Below are 16,262 nucleotides of genomic sequence, written 5' to 3' on the forward strand. Positions count from 1 at the left end.
CCCACCGATTGTGGGTTGAACGGGGGACACAGACAGTAACGTTAATGTATTCCTGTCAAATACGGCAGCCATCGGCTTACCGGGCGACGGAGAAGTCGGTTCCAATAATATCCTCTTTTTGGTGTCATGACTGCCCAAAAGTACCTGAACAGCCAAGCCAGCCGAACACAGGTATGTGACGTGTCAGAGGAGAAACGAGCCTTTCACATTTCTCTCTTTCTGGCAGTAACGGCCCACAAACCTCACCGCACTTTAGGGATTGTTCTTTACTTATGAAGGGGAGGAGGGTGGCTGGTTGATTTTTATTTTATTTATTTATTTTATTTTGATCCCCCCTATGTTAATCACTTATTGATGCTGTTTTTGAAGTATGAATAAGTCAATAAGTAATTTATTCCATTGAAATATCATTGATGTATTATAGAAAAGTGATTTATCTTTTCATAAATGACAAAAGGTACATCTGCCTCATTTTCGCTGTGGTATCGTGATACTACTCAGAACCGTGATATTTTCATTGGTATCGCACAGTGGGATCCAATTTTGATACCGCGAAAACACTAATCTGGAGGGGGTTCATCTGCAAAAACTAATCAACAACTAAACAATGATATTCAGTATTCGGTACTCCGTATTCGGCCAAGCGTTTAATAATATTCGGCTTCGGCTTCGGCCACAAATTTTCATTTCGGTGCATCCCTAATGAAATTAATATGTGCAAGATAGCAGCAGATTGCAACACAATTAATAACCTAATGTTCACTTACATTGTCATGCACAACAATAGAATTTCATTCTTTTGACTCCGTTAAAGAAATTCCTGACTGACTGAAGGTGCTACTCTGGTCCCATTTACATCTCTCATTTAATTGTGATCTGTATCTGGAAAATATCATCCAGTCGATAAGCCTTTGCTTTACACCTGGGCCTTTGGCCTTGTTCTTTAAGGCAAAGATAAACAAAGTTTAACTCAATCAAACAGAGTTTATCTTGGGGTCTTAAAAGTCAACCAATCAGAGCCGGTAGATATCTTCCCTTTCTTCTGGAAATATCAGTCTAAATCTACTGCCCTGAAAAACTGGCACAGAGTAGGAACAATGGTAGCACCCAGCGCCCAACCTTGAGAATAAAGGCATCTGGCAGTTTTTTGCAGCCATGTACATAAGTCAGTATATCGTCATCATATAGCTGGATGTCTACATCAGAACAAACCATTAATACAGAGACTAAATAAATGTAGACTGTTTCTAGTCTCCCACTTTTACAGGCTGTTATATTGTATCAACTATCATTCTGATTTTTAGAGAGTACACTCTGTATTTCTTACTATGTAGGGAGAACCTGGGGCTATGGGACCACCTGGCCCTCCTGGCAGAGATGGGTTAAAGGTAAGCCTATGTATAGATATCATTTTCTGTGTAAGCTTCCTTAAACAATAGACCTAACTTCTTGGTGCTGTCTTTTATGTGTGCTCAGTTATGTACAATATATCATATTGTTGTTTCAGGGAATGCAGGGCTCTATTGGGGAGCCCGGAAGAGCTGGTCAAAAGGGAGAGCAGGTAAAGTAACGCTGTGTCACATTAAACACAACACCAGCAGACATTACAATTCACCTCAACTTTCCTCACAATAAGAAGTCACAATACGTTTTCTGGCCTCAATACACATTTGCATAAGTAGCTATGCAGAGAGGTTAACGCTCTCCCATAAGGGACCCAAGACAGGAGCTGGCTTTAGGCATTTTAATGGAAGTGGTGTAAAACTGTCAAACAATACAAAAGATAAACGTTATAAGTCCCATATATAATAATGTAGGGTGATATATATGTATAAAAGTAGAAAAAGATATGTATAAATTAGGGATGCATGGTATTGGATTTTTTGCTGATATATAACAAGGCCAGTAGGTGGCGCTAAACTGTGCTAAAGGCAAGAAATATATTGCACACAACGGAATTTGTGTGTGTGACGTGGGAGAAGCAGAACAATACATACTCCAGTGTAAGAAATTATAAATTGATGTAAAATTAGTGATGTAAAGTTGACCTTCGGTCTTCAGTTGTACTCTATACTAAATGCTATTTTTGGGGTGCAGATGGCTTTGCCAATGTTCAAATACAGATGATCTAGTTGTGTATTTACGTCACTGTGTGTACAGTCTTCCCTGTTGGCTCCTAGTTACAAAAATTCAGAGATGAGCAACCAAGCATTGTGACAACTTCCTGAGCCTTTGCACTCAGTGTGAAAGGGGAGACCACTTCATTTTCTGGTATGCGAACCTCTCCCCGGGGACCTAATAGCGAACATAAAACATGCTTTACACATAATTATATACATAACAATCCATACAATAAATAAATCATGACCATTGTTCAAGAATATATCACACTTATGTTTTGACATTCATCAACGTAGAATACTAAGCTATCTCTGGAAACAAAGAGTGATGTCAACATGGTAAAAATGCACCTGCTTCTGCACAACCTAACATTCAATTCTGAGTTGTTTTTCAAATTTTTTCATTTCCTGTTTGGATTCACCTTAGAAGCTTTCAATAAACCATCAGGTGTGAGTCATTCTGCTCTCTGAAGCGTGCTCTAATAATCATATAGTAGTACTGATTATTTCCTAGGGGGATATTGGTCAACCAGGTAGAGGAGGTGCTCCAGGCCTGCCTGGGCTGCCTGTAAGTACCTGATATTTTGGTCAGCAATAACAACTGCTCTGGTGTTGGAAAATATGATGATCACTCTTAACAACCACTTCTGTGCTTTTCTGTTTTTAGGGGTTGTTTGGGAAGAAGGTGGGTAAATCCAAAACCACATCTTTTGCAGTTGTTTTCTGAGAAATCTGATGAAAAATCGATATTTCTAATTAGATGCTTTGGATTCATTAGGGCCTCAAAGGATATGCTGGACTACCAGGCCCTATTGGAGAGAAAGGCTTACCTGTAAGTATACAGAAGGTCCTCAGTAGTTTCTAATAAAGTCTGATACAGGTTTTTATGCACTGAGTAACAGAAATGTGTGGAATCACACATCAAAAGCATCTGTATTCACTACATTCTGTTTGTCAGGGTCCACCCGGCCCACCTGGACCCCAAGGAACCTCCCTGAACCTCACACTAACTCAGCTGAAGGTGAGTGTACTTAGCCGTCATGCATGTGTGTGCACATGATGGCTGCCTCACATATCCTGCTTTTCTATTGAATGTTGGTTCTGCACATGCTTAAAAAGCTGTGTATCTTCATGTCCATAAGACGCACCACATAGATGTGTTGTGCATCTTGCGGTGCACAACATTTTCTTCACAATTTCAAGGCAACAAGTGATGAGTAATTGATATACAAAGATCATTTCTGGGTGAAGTATTCTCTTAAGCCCATGAACATTAGGGGCAGTATATCGGATTTTTTTTTTTTTACATGCTTCCGCGTGTTTTTTATCCAGAATCTAAACTAGTGTCCTGTTCTATGCTGTGCTTTGCTGGGTGGCAGTATCACTGCAGATGATAAAGACAGGATCAATAAAATAATCAGAAAGGCTGGCTCAGTGATTGGCCTTACTCCAGATTCACTTGAGGTTACTGCAGCAAAGAGATCGAGGGCCAAACTAAAAAAGTTCTGTATTAAGAGGCTATCTATTACACAGTGTTTTTAAGGGACTCAGAAGCTCATTAAGTGAGCGTCTCAGGATGCCTCAGTGTTCTTCTGAACAACTCAGAAGGTCCTCTTTACAACAGCTGTCAGATTTTTAGATGTGGTCTCAGCTGTTGATTATGTCTCAAATGGCTTTTTATGGTGTCATTTATTTGTTTGTGTCATCTTTGAATCACCAGAACCATACAAGATGGTTAATGTGAATCAAAGTCAGCCGCAGACTCAATTAACCACAACGATGGCACATTGTTAAGAAATTTGCAGTTTATGTTGCAGCCATATGCCTATCAGACCTCAGTGTGACAGACCTGTGGTCATTAAATCTTTTTTAAGAAAGCCTTATCTTAGTTTATCTTACAGACACCCTTAATGGTTAGAGACCATCCTGTACATAAAAGGTCAAAGGTCACAAATGAATATCTATTCATAAAAGATCATTTAACATCCAAAGTCTTAATATTTATTTTGTTTAAACACATGACTTAAATTTTGCTTTCTTCATCGATGTCGATATACAAATAATACATTTTGTGAAGTTATTGCACTTCCAGAATTGAATCAAATTAAACTATAGTCTCTTTAATTTATTACGTTGTTTCATCCATGCATATTTTTTTTATCATTCTTTATTTTGCTGTTAATATCTCAGGAGCTCATGTATATGTCAGACAAGCCCAACTACATCCTGGTCCAGACTTTGTTGGACTCCCTGCAGAGAGATCTTCACTGGTTCATAAACCCACCAGATGGCACCAAACAACACCCAGCTACTACATGTCTTGAGCTGTGGCTCGCTCACCCCAACTCCACTAATGGTAACACACTGACACTGAATCATTCACTGATGCTCTTTTTAGGGGAAAAATATGAACTATTGTTCCTCTAGAAATTACCATATATGTCTTGTCATTGAGTTATACAAGTTATTTTTTTTAAGTCAGTTTATTTCAGAATGTTTATCAGCAGGTCATGCAAATGGATTGTGAGGATGCAGAGGAGTATGTTGATATCATGTCTCTTGTTTGTGCTGTGTTGTGAAGTTTGGAATTGATTTTTTAAAACACGCTCTTGTTTCAGGGATGTATTACATCGATCCTAACCAGGGGAGCCCAGCTGATGCTTTTCAAGTGTACTGTGACTTCACAGCAGAGCCAAAGACCTGCCTGTCTCCACTCCAGCCTCAGGTATCAGCAATGCACACCACACCTGACATTCTTTAAAGTGTAAGACATTATATCATTTTAATACCACATAACGGTTATACCCACAAATAAACAAATGACATTGAGGTTGGGATCATCTAAGGCCCTGATTGGACGGAGCGCGCTGTAGCAGCCTGGGGCAGTTTTTTTGTAATTGTTTTTGATGAGAGAGAAGCATTTCGCCAGCTGCATTTGTGTTTCCACTCTAAACACTGTGGGTCTCATTCATGAAACGTGAGCAGAAGGAATTTGTGTGTAAACTGTTCACAGACGGAAATTTACGTGCATGTCCGCACTCATCAATATTTTAGTAGCTCTGATCTTTTCGTAGCTACTAACAAAATCTACTCCTGCTCCTGATCACTCGTAGTGCTTGTGTAAATTTAGTACAGCACATAAATATTGCTTGTCACTATTGGAAATTACAATTTTAACTCGTATTGCGCTCTGTTATGTACACAATACACAGATGCCTTTGAAACACGTAATCTAAACATGACAAAATATTAAAAATATAACACATTTAGTTAAATTAGTTGGCAATTAGCAGGTTTAAGATCCAGATTAGGTTCATGATTGTGAATTATCTATGTAAATCGACTCAATAGATTACACGTTCTTTCTACATGTTGAATGATGATAATAAAAATATCCGTAACGACAGCCGGATCACAGCCTCTTCGGCCTCGGTGCCTGGGTTCAGCAGGGGCAGCAGGTGGTGGAGCCACGAAGGAGCACCCACCAGCTGAAAGAATTATTTGAGACAGCACGTTTTTTTTTGTTTGTTTTTTTTTGTGGCTTTTTGATCATTTGAATGAATAAATCTGATTTGAAAAATGTTTAATTTACGTTGTATAAAACAGAGCTTTAGGCTATTAAGATTCAAATAATTTGAAGACAATGCATACAAAACTGCTGTAGGCTATATGTTATCCGTATCATTTGTTAAAATAAATGTTAAATAGCTCTACATTCCGACAGCCATCACTGATTTAGAGTTTATCCATTACGCACAAAACATCTCTGGTTTCCGCTCCCACTTCATTCAAAACCCCACAAATGAATCTTCTGTTTGTTTGGTGACCGCTGTATTTTTTTTTGTGTGCTTATGCGTTTCTTTGCCTCCAGTTTCATATCAAACCATTTACGCTTCACCTCTGACATGGTTCTTTGTACCACGGAGACAACATTAACAGCATCTGTTACCTCCCTCCAGGCCTTCGCTTTGCCTGTCCCTGTCGCACCACTACTAACTGAAGAAAATAAAATGCTTTTTCTTAAGTCCACTTCACCCAAATTATTTCGATCTCCGCTTCGGAAAAATTCTTTTTTTCTTTCTCTCTCTTTCTTTCTTTGCGCCATGACTGACAGGTCGACTGGATTCACCTACACCTCCTTATATGGTGGCTATTGGCTATTCATGGGCGGGGATTCATGCTAATTGCTGATTACCGGGAGCGTGCTGTCACTTTACGATGGATTGGCATTCATGATCATACACACGTGTTTACGATCAAATCTAAGTTTCCCGCGGCGTTCCTGAATCCGGAGTAGGTTTTTAGTAGCGTAGGCTTTTATGTGCAAATCTACACACAGATTTACTCACTTTTCATGAATGAGCAACCCCTTACGTTTTTGCAGGAGCACCTGGAACGCCTTGAGTTGAAAAAACTTCAACTCAGAGCAGAAAAGAACTCGACGTCATTGCTGTTTTTTCCCATTATCCACAGAGACAATTTCAGAGGCAGGTGTTCTGTAGTGGCAATGACAACAAATGATAGCCAAGGCCCGAGGAACAGCGGTGGGCTTTGAGGCCAATTTGACTTAGTGGCACAGTGGAATTACAACTTCTGGGTCTGTCCCGTGATGCCACCGGGGCCCAAGATGACTTTTTCCCATAGACTTACATTGGGATAGAGATGTCCGTAAAGCAGTGGATAAAGGTTTTTGAGCATCACAACCCCTGTGAAATGACTTGTTTCACTCTAGTGGTTTGATCCATTTGAACTGATAACATTTCAAAGGTCTAAAAGGGCTGCATGATTGAATTATTTTATTCCTATTCAAATGAGCCAAGGACAAACTGGAAGTTAGGTGCTCAGCCAGCAGAAGTCTCAAGTGTGCCTGCTCTATGGGCCCAATGATGCAGAAGATCCTGGTAATTTTACATGAATGGGGTCAGGAACTGTATCCAGTTCTCTTTATACATCCATGGTGGTAGTGGACAGTTTTGCATCAAGCCAAGGTTAGCTCACTCTTAATGTCACCCTGGGCAAGCTGCAAGACATATCTGATCAAAGAGTGGCTTCAGCTACTTTCTAATGTTAAGGTTTCACATCAAACAACTGACTAGCCAACATCCTTTTTACCCTGTGTTGTTGGAGGACTGCAGACGAAGTGAAAATATCTCTCTGCAATGCAAAAGCAGTGAGTTAAAAGCTTCACTCTTATTGAAAACAGTAACACAAATCCACCCAGGCTGCTATTTAAAAGCACCCTGTCTGATCAGGGTCAGCTTCAACAAAAAGGTTGCAAAGCGTGCTCTGTCTGATCAGGCCCTAGGTCTAAAAATAGTCGATTGCTTTCAGGATGAATTTTCTTACTTCTACTGTTGCCAGTTCCTCTCTCACACAAATATTGTAGAAAATACTCCTGTTGGCTGTCTTACTGGGAGTTTGACAGAAAGATTGACAATGACAATTGGTTATAGAAGCACTTAGCATAGCTCCTACACCTCTGAATTATCTATCAGGCATTGCGTAGTTGTCACGCTAATCATCGTCCCCTCCACATCCCGATGACAAACTCAGCTCATGTACATATAATAGGAACAGCTTCACAATAAAAACCTTGATACAATATATATGAAATGTACAAATGTATCATATCCCTGGTTTGCTAAATGTATAATGCTAACATTTTATTCTGGTAACTGGGCTGCTGTTAGGTGTAGTTTACTAAACATGTTACAGTATTCTCACAATTTATCCAAAACTGATTATTATTGATAGCTCTCATGTTGTGGCTATAAAGATTAAATAATAAACCCGTTCACTGTTTTTATTGCGAAGGTCTGTGGTTCATGTCAGAAGTCTTTTTTTTTTCATCTCAGAGTTTATAAAATGGTGAACATGGCCTGCTATAAAGTAATCACAGCACACTGATTAATAAATCACATACATTTTTTTTAAGCATATGACCCTTGGCAGGCTCCATACCAACACATTCCATCATCTGGGCATGACAGTGTGCATAACCAGCAACCTTTGTTAAAGTGAAAACAGAGATATGTTTTTAATCTATCTTTGGATTGTACTTTTTGGAGATTTGAGCTGGCACCCATAGACTAACTCAGAGGTACACAATATAAACATGACACACATATAACACACATCATATTAATGTAATAACATTCATGACCAACCACAGGTTCCAGTCAAAGCTTGGCTGAAGGATTCTGGCACCAATATGTCATTTCACTGGTTGAGCACAGTTGAAGACGGCTTCCAGGTGAGCGTCTGATCCAGATATTGCTTTCCACTTTTGTCTGAGATGGATTTCTCTGATTTACTTGTTTCTCTAACTCATATCTTATGTGTAAACCACTTACCTTCAGTTTGAGTATCCAGGAGGAACAGATGTGGTGCAGATGAGGTTTCTGCGACTCAGCAGCAGATTCTCCAGTCAGACCATCACTTATTCCTGTCAGCAGGGAACGAGACAGGGCAGCACAGAGAGGGAAGTTAAGTTCCTGGCTGACACTCGGAGGCAGAGTTACCTGGGGGCACTGCGAGACTGTGTGGTAAGTGACAGTGATGGTGATAGAGGCTCATGAATCCAAGAAACCAGCGGCTCACGCAATAGTGAGGACATTTTAACCCCAAACCATATACACCTCCGTTAAAGTTATAGTTGGTTACTATTATCTAAAATTACATCATTACATCCACACAGAAGTACATGACAAGTTATTTTTATAAATGTTACCAATCCTAGCTATAAGCCTTGTTTTAAACACTTACACATTTTAAGTTCCTGCAGTACTTTTACCTGATGTTCAGACAAAATTGTCAGCTCATGAATGAATGAATGAATGAATGAATTTATTTCAGTCTTACATCTCAAAATATGTGTAGTTCGTTCACAGTAATACAGTCAGGTCCATAATTATTTGGACAGTGATACAGTTGTCATCATTTTGGCTCTGTACACCACCACAATGGGTTTTAAATGAAACAATGAATACCTGCTTAAAGTGCAGACTCTCAGCTTTCATTTAAGCCTTTTTTCAAAAATGTAGTATGAACCGTGTAGGAATTACAACCATTTCTTCACACAGTCCCCCCGACTTTAAGGGCTCATAAGTATTTGGACAAACTAACATAATCATCAATTAAACAGTCAGTTTTAATACTTGGTTGCAAATCCTTTACAGTCAATGACTGCCTGAAGTGTTGGACACATAGGCATCACCAGATGCTGGGTTTCTTCCCTGGTGATGCTCTGCCAGCCCTTTACTGCAGCCGTCTGCACTTCCTGCTTGTGTTTTGGGTGTTTTGCCCTCAGTTTTGGCTTCAGCAAGAGAAACGCATGTTCAATTGGATTCAGGTCAGATGATATGACTTGGCCATTGCAGAACATTCCACTTCTTTGCCTTAAAAATGTCTTTGGTTGCTTTTGCAATATGCTTCAGGTCATTGTCCAACTGCACTGTGAAGCATCGTCCAATGAGTTTTGAAGCATTTGGTTGAATCTGAGCAGATAATGGTGCCCCAAACACTTCAGCTTTCATCCTGCTGCTCTTGTCAGCAAGACAAGACTTCACTAGAATAAATACAGAGGGTTCATCACAAGATGCAAACCATTGGTTAGCCTTAAAAATGGAAGACCAGATTAGAGTTTGTCAAAAACCATCTAAAAAGCCTGTACAGTTGTGGAACAGCATACTATGGACAGATAAAACAAAGATCAACTACCAGAATGATGGGAAGACAAGAGAAGGAAGAAGGGAAGGAACTGCTCATGATCCAAAGCACACCACCTTATCAGTGAAGCATGGTGGAGGTACTGTTATGTCATGGCCATGTATGGCTGCCAGTGGAACTGGTTCTCTTGTATTTATTGATGATGTGACTGCTGACAAGAGCAGCAGGATGAAAGCTGAAGTGTTTGGGGCACCATTATCTGCTCAGATTCAACCAAATGCTTCAAAACTCATTGGACGATGCTTCACAGTGCAGTTGGACAATGACCTGAAGCATATTGCAAAAGCAACCAAAGACATTTTTAAGGCAAAGAAGTGGAATGTTCTGCAATGGCCAAGTCATATCATCTGACCTGAATCCAACTGAACATGCGTTTCTCTTGCTGAAGCCAAAACTGAGGGCAAAACACCCAAAACACAAGCAGGAAGTGCAGACGGCTGCAGTAAAGGGCTGGCAGAGCATCACCAGGGAAGAAACCCAGCATCTGGTGATGCATATGTGTCCAACACTTCAGGCAGTCATTGACTGTAAAGGATTTGCAACCAAGTATTAAAACTGACTGTTTAATTGATGATTATGTTAGTTTGTCCAAATACTTATGAGCCCTTAAAGTCGGGGGACTGTGTGAAGAAATGGTTGTAATTCCTACACGGTTCATACTACATTTTTGAAAAAAGGCTTAAATGAAAGCTGAGAGTCTGCACTTTAAGCAGGTATTCATTGTTTCATTTAAAACCCATTGTGGTGGTGTACAGAGCCAAAATGATGACAACTGTATCATTGTCCAAATAATTATGGACCTGACTGTATGTACATATTGACCGAAAAGGTGTAGGCTGAAGCTGAAGCTTATTTAGCCCACCCTCTTTACACACACGCACACATACTCCAAAAACAAACAAAAACAAAAAAACAAAACAAACAAACAAACAAAAAACGGCTCACAATGCAGCCAACAAAAGGCTGATAACTGAGAAATAAGAGCAATTAAAACCACAAAACATTTTTTTTTTTTTTTGCCAAATCAGATTTTTGTCAAGTATCTTCGAATTGCTGACTTTTTATATAATGTTTTTAATTGTAATAAAGAAGTGCTTAGTTTTAATTCATCAGTGGAACTGTTCCACAGACGTATTCCTTTAATGGAAATACAGTTTATTTTAGTGTTTGTTCTAACTGTTGGTTTTCTAAACATCTCAGTTCCTCTGAGCTCATAGTGTCTATCTCTCCTTTCAAAAAGAGTCTGTATAGTGTTTGGAACAAGGTTATTTTTAACTTTATATATAAACTTTATTGTGTTCAGTTCAACTAAATCATAAAATTTTAGTATTTGCAATTTAATAAAAAATGAATTTGTTGAGTCTTTATATGCAGCATGATTGATTATTCTAATAGCTTTTTTCTGTAACATGAAAATGGGTTTTATATTGGTTATTTACGTATTGCCCCATACTTCAACACAATATAATATGTAAGGCAGAAAAAGAGCACAGTACAACTCCCTGACTCCCTGTTGGGTGTAGGGTGTAGCTCTAAGAGTTTTTTTGTTTATGTCTGTAAATGTAACATATGCATACCAAATTTCATTTATCTACATTGAATTTAAAGATGTTTTTTTTTTTTTTTACTTTGAACACTGTTTTTCAACATTTGCCACACCTGAGCATGAGACCTGTATCAGATATCTATTTTTGCCACTTCTGACAAGTATGCAAAGTTGCTTGAGTTTTCAAGCACCTCTAGCCCCTCAAAAATGCACTCAGAGACTACTAAGAAAAATCAAGTTAAGTAAAGTAAACGCCTCCCAGCAACTCAAGGCATAATCTGTTCCTGGAAGGCTTTTCATTTGCAGCATCTGCAGGAAGTGGTAAATTGATGTGGTTTGTAAGTTTGTAACTTTGCATTGCCATGCTAAAGAAATGAATGAAAACAGTGTTTCTATAAGAGAAAAGAAGCTGAGTGCAGCACAGTGGTGAGTATGATGTGATTCTGTTGCCGTACTGATGGAATGAATGCTGTGGAAATGTATGTTTTACTGAATCAACCTTATGAGAAATAGTATTTTTACTCTTTGCCTTTCTTTGTTCATACTTGCTGCACTTGTTACTATATGAATTTGAATACAGGCTCCATTTGAAAATTTACAGTATTTATCATTTGCCCTGACATTTCACTCAACACCACCTCATAGTGGTGCAACAGAACAGGTCACATGGATCACCAAAGTCATTAGGATTCTTTATTTGTCAGAACTATGAATATTTGTACAAAATCTTGTGCTGATCCAGCCAGGTAATATTGAGATATTCACAGAATAAGTTAAAACCTGTACCTGCTGGTGGTGCTGGGTGAGGGGATCACTAAAGTTAGTAGGGTTTATCCTCTGGGGACCACGAATGGCTGTACAAAATTATATCTAAAGCCATTCATTAGATTGACATTGCCGTCTGTAGAGCCATGCCTTTAGTATGTCTAAAACAAACACATACAGGTGCATGCAAAAGTTTGGTCACCCCTGGTCAAAATGTATTTACTGTGATCAACTAAGCAAGCAAAAGATGACTTGATCTCAAAAAGGCCAAAAGTTAAAGATGACAAATTTCTTTTTCTCAAACAATCCTATGAGCAGCAGTTTTCCTGGGCTTCCAGACCTCAACTTGACGTCCACGGTTACTTTTCTTTTTTAATTACATTACGAACTGAGGAACCAGCTCCCTGAAAACACTTTGCTATCTTCTTATAGCCTTCTTCTGCTTTGTGGGCATCACTTATTTTAGTTTTCAGAGTGCTAGTCAGCTGTTAAAAGGAGCCCAGGGCTGCTGATTGTTGGGACAAGGTTTCAGGAGTCAGAGTATTAATAAAGCTTTGGATTTTGCATCACATGGCCTTTCCTAACAATGATTGTGAACAAGCCAGAGTCCTAACAAGCTAATTATGGTCTGAGACCCTGGTAAAAGTTGTCTGAGAGCTCAAATGTCTTGGTGTGCCCAAACTTTTGCATGCCACTATAAAGACTAATAAACAAAAAGGGAATTACTTATCCAAGTATTTTCAAACACTGTTTCCTTTTCCACAGTTGTCGGAGCAGCTTGAGTCGGCAGCCCAGGAATCAGTTTTTCAATTTGAAAGCGAAGATCTCCAACTGCTGCCTCTCAGGGACCTGGCAGTGTTCGGAAACAAAGATGTAACGCAGGAGTTTGGCTTCACCGTAGGACCAGCATGCTTCAGCTAAGGACGCCCCCTGTCTCTTAGCATGGCTGCATTTGTGTGGTCGTCTGCAGCTACAACAATCTGAACAGGCAAACCATGTATTTCTGGCACTTTTGTACTGTCTTTTATAGCTATTTCTGATTTGGCATTGCATTCTAGTTCACAGTTGTCCAACATTTTTGCAATTGGGCTGACTAGCCATTTCATTCTGGATTTTTTGAGCAATGTTTGTATTGGGAAGTCTGGGTCGAAAATTGACCAAGCACAATCTTTTTCACTATTAATGAGGACAAAAGGCACAAAGTGAGCTGAAGATCCTTCAGGAGAAAGTTTCTGAAGATTTCCTCTGCACAGACTGACTGTTGACTCACCCACCTTTAAGACCAGGGATATTTTGATTAACTATATTTTGTACATTTTGTTTGTGTGTTTTTGAAACGTGCTTATTTATATAAATGCTCAACATTCATTTAGTCATTTCAATTTTGATTCAGGTATGTTTTTACTTGATCATTGTGCTCAAATGTCAACATAGGTGGTGGAAACTTGGTGACGTAGTGACAACTCCTGGGTCATGCAACAAAGTTCATATGATAGCTTTTTCTTTTTTGTTTTCTCTGTTCCTTCAAAGGTTAACAGTGTCAAGATGGCCAGAGCTCAACGATGTACATAAGCACCTCATTAATTGATTTTACAATGAAAATTATGGATTTTATTGATAAGAAGGACACAAATCCCACCTGTATCACAACTCCAATACCTCTACAGCACAATCAGAATACTATTCATGGATTCATAAAATAAATCAGTATCATTATCAGTGTTTGTTGATTGAAAAATAACACTACAGTTGTCTCCATTACAGTTTGGCCACACCGACAAGTTTGCTTTTCCACCGTTAAATTTCCTGATGGTACATACGGTTGTAACACTTCTTTAATAACCAGATTTAAGCAACCCAATAGCCAGACTAAATGTTGGCGCTGGACATTTCTGCAAACCACAGTTATGTTTCATTTTTACATTTGATATGTAGCAGATATGTTTAAACTTTAAACTTCTTTATGTTTCAGTTTTCTATTTAATGTTGTGACAAGGCTGTGGTCATGGTGTGCTTAGGTTTAAGCACAAAAAACACTTGATCAGGATGAGGAAAACATGGTTTGGCTTAAAATACCACAACACAACAAACATGGCTGAAAATATCCCCATATATTGTTAAATAATACCCTGTTTTATCGTGACAAATACTGCTGGAAATGTCCCAACGTGTCATTAAAAATACCCGCTATTTTTTGGATCTCGAACATCAGTCATCTTCCAGTTTTGTCACAACAACTACGGTTCAAAATGACCTGAGATATTGTTGAAAAATACTAATTTTGTCTCAACAAACACAGCTGGAAATGTTCCATGTCATGCCATCCTCTGTGCCCTCCTCCGCCTCCTGATGGGAAACTCAGGTCATATTGTTGAAATCTGAACTCTGATAAATGTATTGGACTCAAAAATCCAGTATTGTTCAGGTTATAGTTTGATGAACCAGGCTACCTGGGTAAAAAATGAACAGATCATTTGCCACTTTCAGTCCTTTTTAAAAGTGTTTACAAATCCTGACATGATGTTGTGTTTTCAAATGCTTACCTCATGGTAATCTCATGAAAAGACAAATTATGTGATAGTCTGTGTCTCTCAGTACTTTCTGATTACCATACCCTTACTACGCTCTTGTGTAGTCCATAGTCCATTTCATGGTATTTATCTGATGAATTGTGTACAGTGTCGGTCCTTTGTACTCACTTTATTAATGAGGTTTTGGTTGTTAAACCATGAGGAACATTTTTATTTAGGTTTCACCATCTGCTAAATCTCATCAGGGAAGAGTCTACCAATCAGAAGATGCCAGATGTGTTTTTTGTGATCCTATGCAGCTGTCCATGACACTATTTGAACCTTTATTTTAAATGTAACTGTTGTAAATACATCATGTGGCTGTTGTAGATATTTCAATTAGTTTATTTGTTATTGCCTGTAGTCAATGTATTGTAGTTCTTCAGCCTACTTTGTGCATATCCATCATGAGCTGGTTTCTGTTGAGTTTCTAATTGTTTTAAGGTTCTTAATTTATGTTGTGTTGATTCCAGGCTTCTTGTTTCTCAGTGTTTCTTAACACTTAAATGATGCTGCACAAAAATTACACATACATTAATTGTTTGTTTGTTTTTTGGCCACTTGTGCGCTGCAGAGTGAGCTGAAAACACAAACATAACATTATCACCTTATAAATTTGGTATGGGGAAGTAAACAGTTACCTATTGCAACATAAGCATTCATCTGGAGTTGTGTTTGTGTCCACCTGATGAATGTTAGTGTGATAGCCACACTTACTTCGCTCTGGTTTGACTTCCACAAACTCCAGAGAAAAACATCTGACTCCTCAGCTGCCAAATGCTCCACTATGTTTACCCTCTCATCTCTTACTTTGTCTGTCTGCTGTTAGGTGCTGGAAGGGTAGTGTACCATAGTGGCCTTATCAGGTTTTTTTTTTTTTTTTTGCTGGAACAACCGACTGCTACCTAAAATGGGGTCCACAGGAATAGAGTTGTGGGCTGGAAATCCAAACCATTGTGCTGAAAGAGGCTAAAAAGCTCAGCAGAGCTGAGGCGAACTGCAGTCTGGTGATAACTCTTTGAGGGTTTGTCAGTAAAAGCCATTTAACATGTGGTCATTTGATCCATTGTATTAGTGCAGCTTTAGCCAGTATAAGTACGTTTTTACACAAATGATGTTCCAAATGGATAAATAAGTTATTTTGATAGGATTTGAAAAGAAGGGATGTTGCAGTTTTAATTGTATATGGTCCTGCAGACTTGGACACTGTATTACCTCTGAGCTACCCATGCTACAACTGTATCTTACTGTGAGTTACATTTGATACGGTATTGTGCTTCATCATAAATTAAATTCATTTAAATGGATTTTGTTGCCTATTGTTTTACTTGTGGAACTGGGCTTAACATTACATTACATTCATTTAGCTGACGCTTTATCTAAAGCCCCTTACAGGAACTGCATTCAACCATGTGGATACAACCCTAAAATTGCAAGAAAAATAAAGGGAAAAAAACCATGTAAATACATCAGCTTCATCAAATATGCTGAACTGCTTCAAGTGCTACAGTTATAAACAATAACAGATACAGA

At 38.8% G+C, this 16,262-nt stretch overlaps 1 protein-coding gene across 1 annotated transcript in view; it reads left to right on the plus strand.

Annotated features, from left to right (window-relative positions):
• LOC117252206 (uncharacterized) overlaps positions 1 to 16,026 on the plus strand; it is a 90,614-nt gene extending 74,588 nt beyond the window's left edge. Inside the window, exons 56-66 of the mRNA XM_033618929.2 lie at positions 1,335 to 1,388; positions 1,508 to 1,561; positions 2,635 to 2,688; positions 2,788 to 2,805; positions 2,899 to 2,952; positions 3,079 to 3,141; positions 4,311 to 4,476; positions 4,739 to 4,845; positions 8,293 to 8,373; positions 8,480 to 8,665; positions 12,925 to 16,026. Of these exons, the coding sequence (XP_033474820.2) occupies positions 1,335 to 1,388; positions 1,508 to 1,561; positions 2,635 to 2,688; positions 2,788 to 2,805; positions 2,899 to 2,952; positions 3,079 to 3,141; positions 4,311 to 4,476; positions 4,739 to 4,845; positions 8,293 to 8,373; positions 8,480 to 8,665; positions 12,925 to 13,080 (993 nt within the window). The 3' untranslated portion in view covers positions 13,081 to 16,026. The remainder of the gene's footprint in view (positions 1 to 1,334; positions 1,389 to 1,507; positions 1,562 to 2,634; positions 2,689 to 2,787; positions 2,806 to 2,898; positions 2,953 to 3,078; positions 3,142 to 4,310; positions 4,477 to 4,738; positions 4,846 to 8,292; positions 8,374 to 8,479; positions 8,666 to 12,924) is intronic.
• Positions 16,027 to 16,262: the final 236 nt, after the last annotated feature.

This window comes from Epinephelus lanceolatus, chromosome 9 (assembly GCF_041903045.1).
Source record: "Epinephelus lanceolatus isolate andai-2023 chromosome 9, ASM4190304v1, whole genome shotgun sequence".
Taxonomy (NCBI): domain Eukaryota; kingdom Metazoa; phylum Chordata; class Actinopteri; order Perciformes; family Serranidae; genus Epinephelus; species Epinephelus lanceolatus.